The 20,883-nt window shown below is 38.8% G+C and overlaps 1 protein-coding gene across 1 annotated transcript in view; it reads left to right on the top strand.

The window, feature by feature from the left end:
- Positions 1-20,603, top strand: part of TOX (thymocyte selection associated high mobility group box) — a 293,503-nt gene extending 272,900 nt beyond the window's left edge. The window contains exons 7-9 of the mRNA XM_020288798.2: positions 10,891-11,277; positions 17,454-17,605; positions 17,964-20,603. Of these exons, the coding sequence (XP_020144387.1) occupies positions 10,891-11,277; positions 17,454-17,605; positions 17,964-18,000 (576 nt within the window). The 3' untranslated portion in view covers positions 18,001-20,603. The remainder of the gene's footprint in view (positions 1-10,890; positions 11,278-17,453; positions 17,606-17,963) is intronic.
- Positions 20,604-20,883: the final 280 nt, after the last annotated feature.

Below are 20,883 nucleotides of genomic sequence, written 5' to 3' on the forward strand. Positions count from 1 at the left end.
GTAAGCTGGTCAGGGGGAAAAAAATCACATCATTTTGTTTGAAAATAAAAACACCACTTAAATATGTTGTGCTTTAGAATATCTTAAACATTTGTCCTTCCTATTATAAATACTCAAGAGTTGACTCTGTTTGGTCTTATGTTATTAAAGATACAATTTGCCTTTAGAATTCTCAGGATGTAACTAGGAGAGGTGGGCTGAGGCTATAGGCACTAGACACTGTGTCATTTTATGTCCAAATGTGGCTGTTAGTTTATTAACTGTGGCCCAGGGCTCTGGACTTCATCTCATTCACTCACAAAAAATACTTTTTTTTTTCATTCACAAATATCTAGTCCTATTCTACCAACTCTAAAATAATCATATAAATTGGTTTTTTATTGAGGAAAATATGTACTAAATATACTGATACAGAGAAGAAAAAAGTTCAAAAAACAAATGTATAAGGCATTTCAGTACACTATGAGTCTAACACAACTTTATGTTCCACTTCTGAGGTATGACATTTTGGGAAAATTTATTATATATGATTTGCCTTAAAATTTCTAGCTCTTTTGTATTATCTCACTGTGGATCTCACACTTTCTAATGTATCTAACTCCTTTTGAAGCTATTTATATTTTCTGCTGATACCATCTCACATTTCTATCTATGTATAGAATTCACAGAATGTCTATAAGATTATAACAAAAAAATAAAGTACAAAATGTCAGATCCATCCAGCCATTGGATTAGTCATATTGATATTGTCACAGATTACTATGCCAAAAATATAAGAGAGACTTTGAAAAAGTGAATTCTCCTTATTTCATCCAAGATGAAATCCTTTTTGAAAATTTTAAACAGGGTTTTAATCAGAGCATTTTACATACAAGAAAACCAATACATGAAGTCTCAATCCTAATACAAAGCACTCTAGCTAATCGTATGCTGATTGCCAGAATGCTATAATACTAAGCCTTCACTTTCAAAACAAGTGTCCTCAGATTTGCTCTTAGCTGCAACTTTTTTTACTATTCAGTCTCAGAGTTGCAACCCGCAGTATAAGGCAATTTGTATAAATGCTGCGAATTGCCATTTCTACATTTAAAAAACCAAGCACTTTTTTTACAGCTTACTCTGACATTTTTCTTCTCTTTGGCAGTAGGCATTTTGCTGTAGCTGTTGAATGTCTATTTATGTACAGCTATCTATTGTGTGTATACAAATTGAAGGAAAGTTACAAACACCCTCTCCAGGTTAGAAAAATGACCCTCTGGTATTGTATATGAGTGAACATTTGCAATATAACTTTCTAGGCACCTACAGAAAATTTTCCAGCCTACCTTCCCATGGCATATGGTAACATATATAAAAATTTCATTCTTTTCCATTTTAATTATGACAAGTCAAATAATAACCATTCATATTTAAATATATTTTTTCTACATTATAATTTTTTACTATATTATAAATTATTTTCCTATTCTGAAAGAGCTAAAGGAGCAAACAGAAACTGGTACATGATATAATTCATAGGTACCATTCCAGGCAACTACCAAGTACCAGCAAAGCTCTATATTTTTCCTGTTCACTCATTCATATATGCATTCCACCAGTTTTCCTGGGCATGTGCTCTGGGGCAGGTACTGTGCCTGTATTAAAGCATGCAGTGGAGAACAGGCAACCCCATTCCCTAGACTCAAGAACTTTCACTTTAGCCAAGAGAACCAATAGTGAAATCATAAACTAATAAATGACCAATATCCTTCAGAATCCAAACGTACGAAGGAAATCAGGGCTCTGCTAAGGTGCTCTGCAAAGACCTCTTTGAAGAAGTGACATTGGAGCTGGGAGCCCAAGGAAGACAGGAGCTTGCGAACCCAGAGAGCCAGAGGAGAGTGCAGGCCGGGCAGCGCCACAGCAAGTGCAATGATGGCAAAAATGTCCCCTTGAATTGAGAGGGGGTCAGTGTGGCCAGAGCTGAGTGAACAGAAGGAGTGTGGTTGGGAGGAAGCTAGGAAGAGGAGCAAGAGGATGATCCTAAGGACTGTGCAGGATGTCAAAAGGAGCTGGGGTTATTCTCAGGACAAAGGGAAGCCACTGGATGGGTTTCAGTAGGGGATGGCCTGATGACATTTATATTTTTAAATATCATTTTACATACATCAGTTCCCTCAGTGCCTTATCTCTTGAAGTAGGCTTGATTATCCGTGTTTCACTGAACAGGAAGGAGGTCACATGGGTAGCCAGTGCATATGTCGACCTGCACTGTTCTCAGGCTTTCTGCTGGGCCATGCTGCTCACGGGTCCTACCTGCGTGCTCTCCTGCATCCCTAAAATGCCCACTGTCCCAAAGTCCTGGCAGAGCATTGACATTGTCTCTTGTAAGGTCATTGTTCATGAAAAACTGTGTTAGCCAGAGTCCATTTTCCTAACTTTTTGCCAGCAACTTTGACTTACTCTTCCAGTGCTACACATTTTAGTACCTATTTTCTTTGCAAGGCATTTGTTTCACCCAGTGAGGCTTTGAGATCCTAGCCCAATAGGTCTTGCTAATCCACGGCCACATCATAGTCTGCCACATGTCGCCAGGCCACATGCCACATCCAGCGCAGGACTGCAGGATGCCTTTTCCACACCGGGCCCAGGACTAGGTGCTGACAGACAGATATGAATATGACAGATCCAATTGGAATGTTTCATGACACTCAAAAGGTTCAAAACAGGACTCTAAACATTAGCTGCTTCTTACAGAACATGATCAAAAATGCAAACAGCCAGTTGACCATTGACTACCTGTGAAACTGAGTCATAGGATTAATAATGCTCCTCCCCTTCCAGTGATTACTTATGCAATTTAAAGGCACTGTGAGCCCTCGAATCCAGCATATTACTTAACATGACTCCAGGCTTAAGTCAAACTGAACCCTACCAAAAAAATAAAAAAGCTCAGTCCTAGTAAATGAATATTCTAACCTTTGTGCTTGACAATGCTGGCACATTCTCATCAGGATATTGGATTTTTTCCAATAATAACACCAATACAAATGACACCCTGCTACAGAGAATCTTCTGTGTGCTATAGACTGTGCTGGGCATTTTACATCTCTTCCTATTCATCCTTGCAACAGCCATGCACAGTAGGATTTGGCCCCATTTTCTAGGCAGTCTCCAGGCAGAGAGATTAACTGGCTTGCCCACGGTGGAGAGAGGCTAGTGGTAGCACAGTGAGAACTCAAACTCCTCCCCTTTTTGTTCTGGAGCTTGTAGGCTTTTCTCCACGCTGAGTGATTGTCAGATATTTTTTATCTTTGGAACTGGGACCTCTTGTTATTTTTACTTAAATCCCATGCCAACTCTTATACATTAAACAGTTAAGAGTACTGCCCTGGCTTAAACAAGGCTGAAGTCCGGAAGTCTGCCACTTTCAGCCACCCTCACCACCACCAGGTGCTACCCAGAGACCTTCAGAAGAATCTGGGTCTGTAGAAGTTAGGCCACCACTGCTCTGTTCCGTGCCTTTCCAGCCAGGTGGGTGCTTCTACCAGTCACATGGAGCCAGTGACAGAACTGCTCAGCACCGGCCACTCCCTGCACATCAGAATTGCAGGACCCATCAGTAGGATCACAGAGGGTGGCCCATAGCACTAGTCAGAACACAGAATACTTTATTCAATTTTAGGCTCTTTCATTTAAAGGAGAAAGTTGGAAAAAGTCTTAAAAGCAGCTGAAAGGTCACAAGTTAAAATGTAGTAGCAGAGAAGAGAGGATGCAATATTATTAAACCCAGAAAACAAAGACTTAGAGATGTCCAGGTCCACAATGGCATCAGACATAGCATAGTGATTACTCATGTTCTGTTTTCTCTGATTATAAAACAAGAAAATAGATGTCATTTCAACCTAGAGGAATTTCATCTGTACAGGGAACATTGCTAAGCTCTCAAATTGTTGGAGTAAACAGCTTCTTTCCATACAGAAGTTTAAAAGCCGAAGCAAAAGTTATAAGTAAGGATTGGAGAAGGTCTCTGAGGTATCTTCAACCTCATAAGGAGTCAAGGGAAGCCTGTTCGAGGACCTTTAAAAGTGCCACCACTGTCACACTGGGAGAGTCCTCAGAGGGCTGAAAAGTCTGCAGTCACTGGAGGTGGCTGGATCTGGGTTCAAATCAAGGTTTCCCACTTCCTAACTGCATGTCTTCCTGCAGTTACTTAGATATTCTAAGTCCCAGTTTATTCAAGTGTTAAACAGAGAAGACAATAGGAGCTACATCATAGGGTTTCCATGAGGATAAAATAAGAAATCTTTATAAATTACATGGTTCACTTAAGGACATTATGCTAAATGAAATAAGTCAGTCACAGAAAGACAAGTACTGCCTGATTCCACTTATAGGAGTATCTAAAATAGTGAAACACACAGAATCAAAGAGTGGAATGGTGGTTGCCAGAGGCTGGAGGAGGGGAATGAGGAGCCGCTGGTCAACAAGCACGAAGTTTTAAGTCAAGCAAGATGATAGCTCTAGAGATCTGTTTTGCAACATTGGACCTAAATTTGATAATACCGTATTGTACACTTAAAAATTTGTTAAGAGGATAGATCTTATGTTAAGTGTCCTTACCACAATAAATAAAAATTTTTTAATTAAAAATTTTAAAAAGAAAATGCATGGTTTAGAATCCTGAACATAGGAAGCACTTAATAAATATAGGCTATCATTATTATTATTAATTTCAGTTTTAGTATGATTGTGGATGTACAAAGGAGTAGGAAAAGATTTTTGTACCACTGAAAATGTAGCAGGATCATATTTTTGATTTGTCTGAAAAGCTGCTTTAATATAAAGAAATTTTAGAGGTGACAGTAAAAATAAGCAAAATTTGCTTCATAGCTACATTTCTTTATAAAAATAAGAAATTATCTAGACATAAACAAAAGTGCATTCATCTATGGCTTTCTTAATTGAAATGGTCTTTATGAACCCTGCAAAGAGGCCAAGAATATATGCTATCATGGAGGCTGGGTCTTCCTAGCTTAAGCAGTTTTACACATTATTGAAGGTCATATGTGGTTGAGCTATTAAATAAGCTTAAGGAAACATGGTTTTCCCATAGACTCAGGAATTTCTAGACATGGATCTAAATTATTATGCTGAAAACAATGTATAACTTTAAAGCAATGGAACTAGTTTCATCTTACCACATAGACCAGAATTTATATTCCCAAAATGAGTGTTGCATTCAAAGTAGTTACCTTGGGAGGCTACAAACTTATTTTATTATTGCTCCCAGAGTTCAAAAAATTTTTGAAACTCCTTTTTTAGAACTGCAGTCAGGAAAAGTTTATGAGCCACATTAGAAAATCAATCTTGTTACATTGTTTTCACACCTCATTCTTTTCCCCTAACATCACCCAGATATAACCCACAGACTTGGCTTTAAGTGACTATTAGCTGTTTCCAAAAATCAAATTCACCATCAAAAGACGAAGAATTGTCTGAGGATATATAAAACAGTGTCCCACTGAATCTAAAGAGAATTCCAGTAGGGAATTTCCCAAATATCCCAAGTAAAAGCAGCATTATTGAAATGAGCGTACAGCTTCCCAGAAGTGCCAACTGGAAGGAGATAGCATTTGGTTGGTTTGTTAAAAGCAATCAGATTCATGACTTCAAAGTCACCCATCAAATATGACATTTTGCTTCTACCTTGACTAGTTCATTAAGTACCAAAACTTATAAAGGACAATGAAAACTTTTTTTTTAATGTACAGAACAGGACAATATTGAATCAAATTAAGCAAATTCTCTTTTGCCATGGTCAGTAATAAAGAAACACAATGTTGAGCTCAATTAAAGGAGAGTGAATTCAAAACAAATAAATGAAATGATTTTTTTTTCCACAGCATGAGGTAAACTTATAGAATTTATGCCATGAGAGCTATTGAGACAAATACTAAGGCTGAATTTGCAAATGGGATGGATCATTTTATGACTGTTAACATAAAATTTGCAGCTCTGTAAACCCAGATTGTGATTTAAAGATAATAAAATCTCATGCTTCAGGGTATAAGTTAATCACCTGCATGGACCAGGAAGAATTTTCCTTCCAGAAGTAACAATGCACAGTTGAGTAAGTGCATAAATTTTGTTTAATTTCCAATGCATCAAGTATTGGTCAGTGCTGAAAACAAGAATCAAATTAGATGGACTATTAATTTGATTTGGTTCAGCAACTCCTATATTGTTGCTTCCACTGAGTTTTATGTCTTCTGTTTATACTTTGCTATTTTAAATAACAATTGCTTTGTCGATCTTTCATTTTTATAGCACATACCATCCCAGAGTGGGGGAATTAATACACTGTGCAGTATTATCTTCATTATACAAAGTAAATGGGATTGCAGAGCCATCTTGGATAACCAACAGCTTGGTTAATAAGAAGTATCTTAAGTCTTACAGAGTTGTATCCTTTGTACATTTTGCATATGCAGCGGAGGCCTTTGGAGATAAGACCCAAAAGGTCTCTATGGTCAGTAATGGCCTGTTTTTTTGGGGTTTTTTGAGACAGAGTCTCACTCTGTTGCCCAGGCTAGAGTGCCATGGTGTCAGCCTAGCTCACAGCAACCTCAAACTCCTGGGCTCAATTGATCCTTCTGCCTCAGCCTTCCGGGTAGCTGGGACTACAGGCATGGGCCACCATGTCCGACTAATTTATATATATATATATATATATATATATATATATATATATATATATATATATTTAGTTGGCCAATTAATTTTCTTTCTATTTTTAGTAGAGACAGGGTCTTGCTCTTGCTCAGGCTGGTTTTGAACTCCTAACCTTGAGCGATCCACCTTCCTTGGCCTCCCAGAGTGCTAGGATTACAGGCATGAGCCACCGCGCCCGGCCAGTAAATGCCCTTTTGTGCTTGTGGCAAACATCTTTCAGAAGCTATGGTTTAAAAAAACAGGTAGGAAAGAGAACACACTCCTCCTCTGGACATGTCAGATTCGAAGGTTGATTTTCAGTTGTATATACACTGGTAAAATCAAGTTTGTTGGGTGACCAACACAAGACATTAGTTACTAAATAAAAGTAGTTCATGTGTGGACCTTTACATACAGATACAGGTACAGATTCTCAAAAGATGGGTGGAACAGAGCCAGCTCCCCTGCTGCCACCATCCCGCCAAGAGCAGTGAGCCATCAGGAACAGTGTGTCCAACCAAAGGCCAGAACAAAGGCCTGTAGTTTCTCAGCGCTTCAGGAAGGGTATGGTCCATGCTGAGAGCGGAGAAGAGAGTGAGGAAGGTCAATCTGATATTCTGTGGCTTTTCCAAGCCTTCAGATCCCTCCTCACACCTTTGGAGGAGGAATGGTGTGTCTTGTGAAGAGGTTAAGGCAGGGACAGGAGTGATTGCATGGAGCAATGCTCAGGAATAGTCATTCAGCCAGGCACGGTGGCTCACGCCTGTAATCCTAGCACTCTGGGAGGCCGAGGCGGGTGGATAGCTCGAGGTCAGGAGTTCGAAACCAGCCTGAGCAAGAGAGAGAGACCCCGTCTCTACTATAAATAGAAAAATTAATTGGCCAACTAATATATATAGAAAAAAAAATTAGCCAGGCATAGTGGCTCATGACTGTAGTCCCAGCTACTCGGGAGGCTGAGGCAGGAGGATCGCTTGAGCCCAGGAGTTTGAGGTTGCTGTGAGCGAGGCTGATGCCACGGCACTCACTCTAGCCTGGGCAACAAAGCGAGACTCTGTCTGAAAAAAAAAAAAGGAATAGTCATTCACTAACTCAACAAGCATGTTTGTGTTCTCTGTGTACTTTGCACTGTGCTAGATGCATGGGCTATATAAATTAAAGTCCCTCTCATAAAAAAGATCCCCTCATTGAGGATTTAGGACATCTTTGTGAAAAGAGAACACTGGGGGAGAGCTCACTGGAGTGCCTGCTGTATGTAGGCACGTGGCTAGACACATTATCTTGTCACATTTAACAATTTAGAAAATAAAGAGAAAAAAAGTGTAACTTCCCAAAATTCTTCCTCCCTCTTTGTTAAAAATCATGTTTCAAGTGTGCCTGAATTATTATGTTTGGAAACCTATTTAATCTGAGTTTGCCAGTAGTTCTTCTATGATTAAAAGTTACTATTTCAAAATCAGTTTAAGGAGACTGGTCTTTGCATGCTTTGATATGGAGAAGATAAATAACAAATAAATGACTGGATAAAGGTAATGTTTTCTGTCTAATTATTCATGAGAACAGAGAGCTTTACCAGGTTGGCAATAAAGTATCTCAAATTAGGTTGTTAGCTATTGATTTCTATAAATCTGTGTGTCTCTATCTCCATCTCTGCATGCATCTATCTTTCTATCATCTCTCTGGATGGTAAGCCACATGCTATTATTTAAAAAGTGGAATTCGGGAGAATTGGATTCATTGTTTATTTTGAATTTGACATTTTTATTTCTGTGGCCTAGAATCACTTCATTTGTAATAAGATATACTTATTACTAATAGAGAAATAAAAAATGAAAACATTTTCACAAGTATATATATTTCGTAGTTCTGATCATATGGGAAATGTGAGTGATTTTTATTCTTTTTAAATTAAAACAACAACTATAAAGCAAAAAATAAAGATGCACCAAGATGTATTAATTCCTATAGATATAATTCTTTCCAGTATGAAGTTGATACAGTCTGTGACTAAATATGAAACTAGCTCTCTGCAATAGGCTTTAAAAAGAGGGAATTCAAACAAAACAAAAATACTTTTCCAGATTACTTAAACTCATGGGCTTAACACATTATCTTCTTGGCATACATGGAATAGTTTTTGAGGCATATCATTTGCGGTACATGTTTTTTTATTATAGAAGTGGTCACTGTTTACACAGCCAGTATTAACCCATTTGACCTTTTCCTTGAATTGTTAACTAATTTGCACACAAACAATAAGAATTTTAAAATGAAAGCCAAAAAAAAATCTACTTAAAATTTGTTTTGTTTTTGTCATTGAGAGCACCTTTTAGGAACAATAATAAAACTTCTTTGCTCTAAAGCCTCCCTTTAAAATTTTTAGGGGAACAATTTTTGACACTTTTAATGTTAATACACAAGACAGGGAGTCTAAACACTCATGCCCATTTCAGACGGCTGCATCCACATTGACACAGAGACAAATATCTGAATGAGAAGACTCTTTAGAGGGGCTTGGATTATTCAGGTGCACCTTAGTATGTACCCTGTATGCAGCAGTCAGGGTGTCCCAGACCCCACATTTCCAGAACTTGGCATATTTTTATAGGTGTCAGATGTGTTCTTTCTATAAAGATAGAATGAGGGACTAATAGTCCTCTCACCACCTGTCCCCCCCGGAAGTTGGTAAGGATATGTAGCATCGTTCTCATTGTGATTTTCGTTAAAATTTCCTATATTATTGGGGACATATTGGTTGTGTGATTGACAGTATTGTAGGCTCACTTTGATAATGAAGCTGCCTGGCTTGAGTTTCCCCAAGTGCCCGTGGGCGGCTGCGGGGCCGTGCATGGGGACAGCCAGGCCGGGCCTCACAGCCCCGCACTCCGCCATGCAGAGCAGCAAGACACTCACTTTGACTTGAGAATTGAATAAGCGTGACATCCAGGCCACAGTATAACAGCATATATGTAGCCTCAAGACCTCGTTTTGACAAAGTGACTTTTTTCTCCAGAAGGCCATTTTGGCATTTTTCTTTTTTCTCTTGTTGGTTCCACTGTCCACCATTGGTTGTATCAGCCTCTTCCTCTCAGCAAAAGTAGGGGGTAGATTCCTGCCCACCAGGAAATGTCTCAGGGTGAACGCTGGATTCTTTTCAGTTTCCACTGAAGTGTCTAGTTTTTAAGTCAACTAAAAGATTATTAGGAAATGACCATATGGAGGCGTGGAAAAAATTAGGACAAAATTATATTAATTCATGATGGACTCTAATATTTCTAAGAGAGATTATTTTTATCCACTTCATTATGGGGGACAATTCATCACCAACTTCATTTTAAAAATCAAGATGAGTTCTGTGGTTACTTTGAAGAGCATATTAATATAGTTTTTTATGACTTCTGAAAGGTATTTTAGAATTCTTTTCTTCCATATCCATTTCCATCAACCAGCTTTATTTTCTTTGTGAAAATATCTAGGCTTAGGCTCTTTGAGAATATAAAAAGGAAAAATAAATAAACATGATCGGTCCTTAGAAGAACTCCAGAGCTGAATTACTTTCCAAGTGAGCTACGTGTGTGTTTCCCATTAGGGTATCCACAGCCTGTCCTTCCCAACCCCATCTTGGTTTTGGTGATGAGAAAAGTCACCAAGTTAGAGTTTAACATTTAGGCAAGGGAACAAGACATCATTGTAGATGGCTTTAGAGTCAATAAAGGAGCTAGAAGCAGCTCAGCCTTGTGTAAGTCATGTTCCAAGTAATGGTAGAGGAGTATTTAGTTAAGAGAGTGAAGAATAGTAATGGTGGTCAGGTGCCGAGGCTCACGCCTGTCATCCCAGCACTTTGGGAGGCTGAGGTGGGAGGATGGCTTGAGGCCAAGAGTTTGAGAACAGTCTGGGCAACATAGTGAAACCCCCATTTCTACAAATAAAAAATGAAAATAGATTAGCCAGGAGTGGTAGCGCACATCTGTAATCCCAGCTACTTGGGAGGCTGAGGTGGGAGTTTGAGGTTGTAGTGAGCTGTGACTGGGACACTCCACTCCAGCCCGGGCCACAGAGGGAAACCCTGTCTCTAGAAACAAACAAAAAGAACAGTAACGGGTGTTGATCCAAGTGAAAGTTTGTGAGTACACTCACAAAGCACCCAGGACTTCATGTCTCAGGCTCTTAACTCGGTCTTGTTTGTTCCCTCAACAGAGCTACAGCGAACCTGTGGATGTTAAGACATCTCAACCTCCTCAGCTGATCAATTCAAAGCCGTCCGTGTTCCACGGGCCCAGCCAGGCCCACTCGGCCCTGTACCTAAGTTCCCACTATCACCAACAGCCGGGAATGAATCCGCACCTAACCGCCATGCATCCTAGCCTGCCCAGGAACATAGCTCCCAAGCCGAATAACCAAATGCCAGTGACTGTCTCTATAGCCAACATGGCCGTGTCCCCCCCGCCCCCACTCCAGATCAGCCCGCCTCTTCACCAGCATCTCAACATGCAGCAGCACCAGCCTCTCGCCATGCAGCAGCCCCTCGGGAACCAGCTCCCCATGCAGGTCCAGGCGGCCCTCCATTCTCCCACCATGCAGCAAGTGAGTACCCCGGCTCGGATGTAGCAGGAGCCCCCTCTCCTGAAGGGCTGGGTGGGGGAGCCTGTGCAGCAAAGGATGCGGAGTATGTGTTTTCTTTTCTTCTACTTAAGTGGACACAGAGAGAGAACTCAGCATACTCAACACATATCAGCTTTCTGAAAAATGTAACTTACAGGTGGCGAGTTTGTGTGGCATGAGGCCATCACAGCCACTGGTACTAGCTTCTTTTCCATCGTATCCATTTTGCTTCCCATTTCTAATCACCCTTCTTGTTTTCTGTTTCTTGAGTAAAGTACATTTGTTATTTTAAGATGCCAACTGCTGCCAAAGATCTCTCTGGAATAGAGAATTCTACAATTTTTTTTAAAAAAATATTGTTTGGAAATGAGAAAGTCTTGACTGGTATGCATGTCGAGTCCAATAAATGCTGCCAAATGAAATCAGGTCCGATACCAAATTTGGTGGAACCCTGAAAGTCCTAAGAACTGAACATTTTAACCAGAATTTTAAACCATATTAAATTCAGCTATCACTTTTATAATCCAATTACTCTATTATTCTCAGAGCTATAAGTAATTAAGGCAAACATAGCCTTCTTATAGAATTGATGGAATTCTATAGTTGGACTGTGAGAAAGGGGAGGAAGGCAGAAAGAGAAATTAAATATATATAGTCCTAAATGTTTTATTATTGTTATTATAGACAGGATTTCTGAGAGCCGACGATAATAAACCCAATGCTTTCATACATTACCTCATTATTAATTCTCATAAAACGTACAGTGCAGGTACTAGCATTATCTTCATTTTACAAATGGGGAAACTGAGGCTTGCCAGAGTTCAGTAATATGCTCATAAGGTCAGAGCTAGAATTCCCACCCAGATCTGTTCAGAAACCAGAGTCTGGATGCTTAAATGCTAGGCTTGCTGCCTCTCACTCTCAATCATTCTTGACTATAGACTGTTTCATGTTAGAAACCCTGTTTCTCCTAAGAATTTGAAGGAACTTTAAATCGTGGTCAGTTCTAAAATCAGGTTATTACAGAGTAAAAAGGGATTCATCTCTTTAATAAACTCCTTCATGGTCCCTAAGGATATTGATAAAGCTATGATGCTTTCTCAGCTGAACTCAACAGACCAATTGTGGACTCACTGGGGAAGACTGCAGTGAGAGCCACCACCCCACCTCATCTAGAGAGGTGTGGGACTAGATCATATGTAGGGGTCATATTTCCACTCTTCCTATCAGACAGCACCCATAATAAAAGGGGCATTCTTGGGTGTCCTTATGTTTTAATGTGCCAATAGTGTTTGCATGAAGAATTAATAGCTTGAGGGACACTACCTTTAGTTGGGTGGGTTGACCGCTGCTTAAGGGTGCTGCCCAGCTAAGAACCCAGGTTTTGCTCACAGAGCTGTAGTTTCTTCCTGGAGGAAATAATGCCAAGAGTTCAGCCCCCTCAACAAGCTGAGAGTTAGAGCTCTATGCAGAAGGGAGAGCTTTCTTACGTATCCACTCAGAGATGGTTCCTTTTTCTGTTTATTCTAACACTGACAACTCGAATGAGCTGGCTGTGATCCTGAATAGTTTTCTAATATTTCAGATTTATGTAAGGCCACATGTACAAATTCAAGAGATTTGTCTCTCCATAGAGAGTCTTAATAGGAAAAAAAAGAATAGATTACATTGGACAAGTTATTCATCAGTCTTTAAGTCAGTTCTATTAGTTTATGTCAAAACGTGTTCATACATCTCATACTGAGATGGTAAGACCTGATCTCAATTTACATTACTAACAGAAGACAAAATGACATGAACCCAAAATGGAGAGTAAATAGCTACAAAGACAGTTTTAGCTAAAATCACTTTAACAATGCCTTAATCATGGTACGTAGTTAAAATAATTGGTGAGTATTAAACAAATAAACAATTGAGTAGTGAAAGTGTTGAACTCTTAGACGGAATTATGGATTAGGTTATGGAATCTCAATTCCTTGGAAGTTTTAAAAAATTTAATTGATTCACAAAACATTAATTGGGCCCCTAACATGTGCCAGGCACTGTCTAGACTCTGGAAATTGAGTGATAAATGAGAACAAGTAATGAGACCCCTAACCCCATGGAGCGGAGGGGCAGGAGTGGTAGTGGTAAGAAGATGAACAAATGATGAGGATCTCATGAAAAAAATAAAACTGGAAGACTGACTGCAGAGTGCATGGAGGAAGGGCAGAGCCTTCAGCTAGGATGAGCAAGGAAGGCCCTTCTCCAAGGCTGGCACAAAGGCCTGAAGGATGAGAAGAGGAGGCACCCTCTACAGATTGGAAGTGGGAAGGGCATAGAGGGTCGTTCCTGCAAAGACCAGCAGCCAGGAAAGGGGCTTTGAGCTTGTCCAGGAGTTGGGAAGGAGGCCAGTGGGAAGCAGGTGAATAGAGACTGAGGTGGGGGTAAATTCAGCATCATGGGCAGGTAATTGGAGTAGGATCCTGCAGGTGAAGGTGAATGGAAGCCCTAGTAAGTTGGTAATCCTAAAATCAGGATTAGAAGAGGAGTCTATCACTCCTTGAGTCACTTCATTTACTGCAGGCACAACAGACTGCTGGGGCCAAGGTCTAAGTCATCAGTTAGTCTTTAGCCCTTAGCAATGGACCCAAGTTGTGAATGCAAGTTGACCTGTTTGATTCATCATCCAGACTACCTTTTTCCTAAAGATGTTTGCTGCCTCCCATGGGAGCCATGTTCACATATTCAAACACCAAAAAAAAAAAAAGGGAAGGAAGGAAGGAAGGAAGGAAGGAAGGAAGGAAGGAAGGAAGGAAGGAAGGAAGGAAGGAAGGAAGGAAGGAAGGAAGGAAGGAAGGAAGGAAGGAAGGAAGGAAGGAAGATGAGAGAAAGAAGTTAACAGTTACCGTATTTTTTAAATAATGTCTCATATTTCAGCATTATTTTAGCTATTTTATTATTCTGTTGAAAATGAATGTATCCTACAAAAATGATTGTATAGTCCACCAGAAATAATGGTTTCATTTTTTTCTAGAATAATATTTTATACATTGAACCCATGGACCTGTTATTTTATTTTTTGTCCAGTTTTCTTCCATTTTTTCTTCTCACTATATTGTTGAATGAGGTCAAGAGAAAAAAATCATTAATATCTGTCAACTTCCTTTATAACCTTAAGAAAAAATCTTTGTATGATATCACACAGACAGATTTTCAATTTCCTTGTGTAATAAACAGCTGCTTTAGGATTTGGGTGTAATTTAAAGGTTTAAAAAAATCACATTGAGATTGATGAATAAATCAGTTGTGAAGACAAAAACATTGATGCCTGTTGAAAATACCTCTCCAGACAGGCAGGAAATGAAATTAGTTCCCAGTAAAGTGTGGATATGAGGATCACTGTTTGAATGTGCTGCAGGCTTTTTCGGACTTGCTATGGTGGCACAAGAAAACTGGTAGGGCTACAGAAATCTAATTAAAGAGCAAATGTCCCTTCTGACATCAAATTAATCTTTATCATGTTTCCTATTTTTATTTCAATCTGGCACCAGAAAATGAAATTTAAAATTCCAGGCATGCTACAAAACAGTTGGTGATTTTTCTCCTGAGCATTAAAATGCAAAATATTCAGTCTTGTTTAATTAGACTGCTAAGCAAACATTTTTCAAAAAATTTATATCATCATTGTTATTTCATGTTTACATCAGTAATAAATATGTACTTAGCTCTAAGTTTGACCTCAGCATCTCTTTATAGAGTGTTCAGAAGAATGTTTTATTTTCTAAATTGAAAGAAAGTAAAATAATATTAAATAATGTTACTTCAGGCTTTGCTTGTATTTTTCTTGTTCTTTGGTTGTTTCAAGATTAGTGATCTTAAATTTAGACATTGAAGTTAGCTGAATTCTAAATCTTTGAACTTTGTACATAACACCTAATTTTGGTTTTACAAACTGAAGTCACCCATTTAATCTTAAACTAATAACTTAAAACATAATTTTTTTCTAATGATTCTCTAACCCACCTGAGGAACTATTTTTATTGGATAGGAAAAAAAGCAATGGTGGTTTCTTTTGTTTGTGTAAGGAAGGGGGGGAAGAGGGGATGGGCTTTTTTGGGTGGTGGTTGGGTATTTTGTTTGCTTATGTTTGTGTTTTTGGTTTTGTTTTGCTTTTGCAAATGTTTCCATACCTTCAACTAAGTCAAGATATTTTCAACTACTCTTTTCTTGAGACTTGTTTAGTTTTAGGTTACATTTTATCAATCGTGTAAAAATCCAATGCGGAGAACTTTACATTAAAAAGATAGGAAAGCCCTGGCATTTACACATTTATATACTCCCATGACTTTCCAGTAGTAGCATCGAACAATCTGTACTAAACTTTACTTACTGGAAAACATGATTTATTGAGCCACTACTATGGGCTGAGCCCTGAGAATATCCAGTAAGCACCTGAAACACTCTGACCCCAGGGTCCTTCCAGCGGCCTTTGCGATATGGTCAAAGGAGCCCAGACAAGGCTCCTTCCAGAGCTTTCTCCTGCTCTTTGCCCAGAGTCACACTCTCTAGGGCACGAAACTGGGAACACTGGGAACTGGGAACAACAAGCCCTGTAAAAACATTTCGTCAAAGCCAGTGAGATTCTACATGTTGGAGATGTGGGATGGTCTGGAGAAAGAAGAATTCAGCCTGGAAAGAAGCGGAGACCCAAACAGCCAGCTGTATCTCTTACTGTGACCTTCCCATTCTGGAAGATGCTTCCAGCTCAAGCTGCGGCTGGTGTCTACATAGACAAACCGATTTCCCACCAGCCAGTTGTTCATTTAGGAAGCATTGTATTTCTTGTAGTCTGTGTGAGGTGAAATAACCAGTTTGGCTGAGTTCTCCATTTGTCAGTGATTTGTTTCCAATCATTCAGAGATTGGATGGGAGTCCGTGGGGACATTGGCTTGGAGTCTTTATCATTCGAATGGAAAATAAATTACTATCTTAAAGCCAATGTTGAGAATTAAGAACATTTAATAATAGGCATCTTTGAGTCTTTACAAAAGGGACAACCAAACATGCATAAATGTCTAAGGAAATACCCTCAGTTAAAAATCAATCCTCTGATCATCTTGGTGAGTTTTTAAAAGTAAAAATTCAACAATATGCCTTCAAAAGCTTTCTGCAAGTAAATAGAGAATGGTTCATTTTAAAATCTCTTGATTTTCTTAGTGGTTACAAACCATAGATAGACTGCTGCAGAGATAACCACGAGGTTAATTAAGTTGCTTTTTTGGTCATTTCCAGCAAAGCTTGCTTATGCTGCTCTTGAATTCACCAGAGAAGCTAAAAATAAATCTTAGTGTATAATGCTTTTTGTTTACCAGATATAGCTATATACTTCAGAGATTCTGTCCTTGAATTTTTAATAGTTTTGCTAGGATTAAAAGTCAACACTTCACCATGCTAGTGTATTAAAAGAATCTTCCTGAAGTCTTATTATTGTTTGCTAGTTAATAGATTTTTCAATTAAAAAATATTTGCTTTGTCTTTCACTTTTCTCTCTCCATGTCTTGCAATGGCAAGTTGTTTTGAATCCCTTTCCCTGTATTAATCCAACAACTGTTAAAAAGCTTTGGTTGAAATTTTTTTGCTGAGAGAGAAATACAAATAAAAGAAGAAGCAGATGGTCCCTTTGTGATTGAATGAAGAAAAAGGGTTTTGAGAACAATATGTGAATAGGTGTAGTCTAATAAAACACTCAGCCACCTGCTGCCTGAATCCTTCAAAAAAGATTCTGTTGCATATTCTGCGGATTAACTATTAATGTAGTCTTAGATTTGATAGAAAACATAAACTCTGAGGGGTTTAAGCCCTTTTCTCCCTTTGTTTTGATTGAGTTGGCATCTCTATATTTTAAATTGTTTCTCAATTCAATTTATCTGCTCAAGAGTATAATTAAAGGTTTTCTGACACATGGTTAAATTAAGGGGAGGGGTAAGAAGCATGGGGTTGTGGGCCATCCTTTTCTACCTTTGTTTTAAGTTTTCTGGGCCCTTCCCATTGGCTTGCCCTTGCAGAGACAGAAGCAAGAGGCCTACTGTGTTTGCAAAGAATGAATAAATATTTAGGTGCTTTTCTTCTTAAAAAGGCACTTTGATCCTTATTTGTGGACTTGCTCTCCCTTTCAGGGATTTAATCTTCAACCTGACTATCAGACTATTATCAATCCTACATCTACAGCTGCACAAGTTGTCACCCAAGCGATGGAATATGTGCGTTCGGGGTGCAGAAATCCTCCCCCCCAGCCGGTGGACTGGAATAACGACTACTGCAGTACTGGGTAAGCGGCCGGTCATCGCCACCTCGTGGTATACAGTGCTCATAGCATGCATGCCGTGCCCTGTGCGTTCGTCTTTTCTTCCTGCTTTCAAAAACATGATGGCTGGGGATGGTTCCTGGTTCGTGCAGACAGAAGACACCGCTCCAGAAATTTTTAAGCAGTCCTCTAGCCCCTCCAAAAGCAAATGCCTTTAGATCACTGCTCACTTTACATGTAGTTAAGTGATTGTGCACTTTTCCAGGAGACAAGTCCATCCCTCAGGCTACAACAAGTAATTCAAAACCATACCTCCCCTGTCGTCACCTGTAGCACAGGCCATCTCCTAACAAGGAACTTTGTCTGTTTTCTCTCCACACAGGGGCATGCAGAGGGACAAAGCACTGTACCTTACCTGAAAATCTGAACACCTTTTCTTTCCACTGAGGAATTCAGGGAAGTCTTTTCACCATTGGATTGCTTTGTACAGTCAAGGCAGTTCCCCATTTTATTAGAAAATACAAGTTGCTAAGCACTTAGGGCCATTTGAGCTTGTGGGTCACCCACTCTGGAAGAAATAGTCATGCTTCTTTATTATTTTTTTAATCCTTTATGGACATTGTTTTTCTTCTTCCCTGAAGGAAATTTGGACCATTCAGATTTTATGTTGGTTTTTTGCTGTGAAGTGCTGCGCTCTAGTAACTGCCTTAGCAACTGTAGATGTCTCGGATAAAAGTCCTGGATTTTCCATTGGTTTTCATAATGGGTGTTTATATGAAACTACTAAAGACTTTTTAAATGGCTTGATGTAGCAGTCATAGCAAGTTTGTAAATAGCATCTATGTTACACTCTCCTAGAGTATAAAATGTGAATGTTTTTGTAGCTAAATTGTAATTTGAAACTGGCTCATTCCAGTTTATTGATTTCACAATAGGGGATAAATTGGCAAACATTCATATTTTTACTTCATTTTTAAAACAACTAATAGTTCTATATTTTCAAAATATTTGAAAATAAAAAGTATTCCCAAATGATTTTAATTTAAAAACAAATTGGCTTTGTCTCATTGATCAGACAATAAATAAATAAAACTAGTGTTAAGGGAAGCGCAAACACATTTATTTTGTACTGCAGAAAAATTGCTTTTTTTGTATCACTTTTTGTGTAATGGTTAGTAAATGTCATTTAAGTCCTTTTATGTATAAAACTGCCAAATGCTTACCTGGTATTTTATTAGATGCAGAAACAGATTGGAAACAGCTAAATTATAACCTTTACATATGGCTCTGTATTATTGTTTCTTCATACTGTGTCTGTATTTAATCTTTTTTTATGGAACCTGTTGCGCCTATTTATGAAATAATAAATATAGGTGTTTGTAAGTAAATTTGTTAGTATTTGAAAGAGGTTTCTTTGATCTTTTAACTTTTGCTGGCAAAAAAAGAATTCACGCTTGGTGTGAATACTTTATTATTTAGTTTTTACAGTGACATGAATAAAGCCAAACCTGCTTTTCATTTAGCAGCAAATTAAAGTAACCAGTCCTTGTTTCCACATTCCTTTAGCTGATGCAAACAAAAAAACTATTTAAGAACTCTCTTTCTTTGTACAATATACCAGAATTGCCCCAAAAGTCACCCAAGCTCCAAGACTAAACAAACACATGGGTCCTCCATTTCAAAAGGGTTGCTTCTTCCTTCTCAGCTGGTTCTAGTCAATTCTGAAACCTCCCACCACCACCAAAAAAAAAGTCAAATCAACCAAAATTCCTCAAGCTGCATGCTTTTCACAAAATCCAGAAAACATTTAAGATGTGAACTAGGGCCGGGAAGAGGCAAATGGAACTGTACCGTCAAGAATACATCTAAAAATGAAAGGTGAGTAACAGACAGCAAAAGAAAAAGGGCAAGCCATCCAAATTTGAAAACTGATGATAGAAAATAACTGAGATTCTTGCTGTCTTTTGTGCCTCTACAAGCTACTTCCCTTTCCAGAATTCCTGGGTCTTCCAGGAGAATTCTGAGGATACTAGAGATTTGCTAGGGAACAAAAAGCACTGAGAATCTGGTGGAGGGCTTGCATAGCTTTTACATCAAAAAAAAAGCTTACAAATTCCTCCCTTATTGGGGTATGTATCAAGTAAGTTAGTCTGGTTGGAAATCAAGAGAATGTCTCTTTCATGGAATATGTGAAATAAATTTAGCAATTTAACTAAATACAAATATATTCATTGTGTAATCCAGTCAGAATTAAAAAGACAAAAGGTATGCTTGCTTTGGAATGATTTTAGGCATTGTACAACCTTGAATCACTTGAGCATGTAATAACAAATAATGCAGATCCGATGTGATTATTAAAATGACTGTAGCTGAGAGCTCTAATTTTCCTGTCTTGAAACTGTATAAGAACTCATGTGATTAAGTTCACAGTTTATTGTTTGTCTGTTTAGTATTTTAGAAATATACCAGCACTACTAATTAACTAATGTCTTTTATTTATTATATTACGATAAAGTAAAATTTTCATTTGCATTCAGTCTAAACTGAGAAGGTAATTACTGGGATGAGAATAAGCAGCTTTGACTTTGACAGGCAGTTTGTATAGGAAAGTACAGTGCTATGTTGTTTACAGCTTTTCTAGAGCAGCTGCAACCAGGGTAGAGAGTGTTGAAATTCAATACCAAATACAGTAAAAACAAATGTAAATAAAAGAAAATGCATCGTCAATAAAAACTCTTACTATGTGTGACCGTATTCTATTTGGTGATCCATTAGTCTCCAAAGAATAGGCCCAGTCAGATGAGAAATCCCAAATAAATTTCATGGCAGAAGTGAACGGGTGCAGTGGAGATTAACAGCTGCCGTGGCCACAGATGTTCTTTCCTTGAACTCTGGGAAAGCCCTCGCACCAACCTGAGGCTCTAGCATGGTTAGCTGTTGCCTGAGAAATTTGCCATTTCTCAGGAAGCCAGAATCCAGCCTGGACACAGTGGCCTGCACAGCAGCTTGGAGTCTATGACACAGAGAAACAGTGGGGGTAAGCACCGAGTTCCTTGCTGGAGTACGCCGAAGGATTCTAGAAATCTCCAAGAAAGTCATAGTGAGAGATTCAGTATTAATACTGAACATAAAATATCTTCACCAACACACCAAAATCAAAATTATATTTGATTAGAAAAGGGAGAAAAAGGCCGGGTGTGGTGGCTTACGCCTGTAATCCTAGCACTCTGGGAGGCCAAGATGGGAGGATCACTTGAGGTCAGGAGTTCAAGACCAGCCTGAGCAAGAGCGAGACCCCCTCT

Source organism: Microcebus murinus, chromosome 7 (genome assembly GCF_040939455.1).
Source record: "Microcebus murinus isolate Inina chromosome 7, M.murinus_Inina_mat1.0, whole genome shotgun sequence".
Taxonomy (NCBI): domain Eukaryota; kingdom Metazoa; phylum Chordata; class Mammalia; order Primates; family Cheirogaleidae; genus Microcebus; species Microcebus murinus.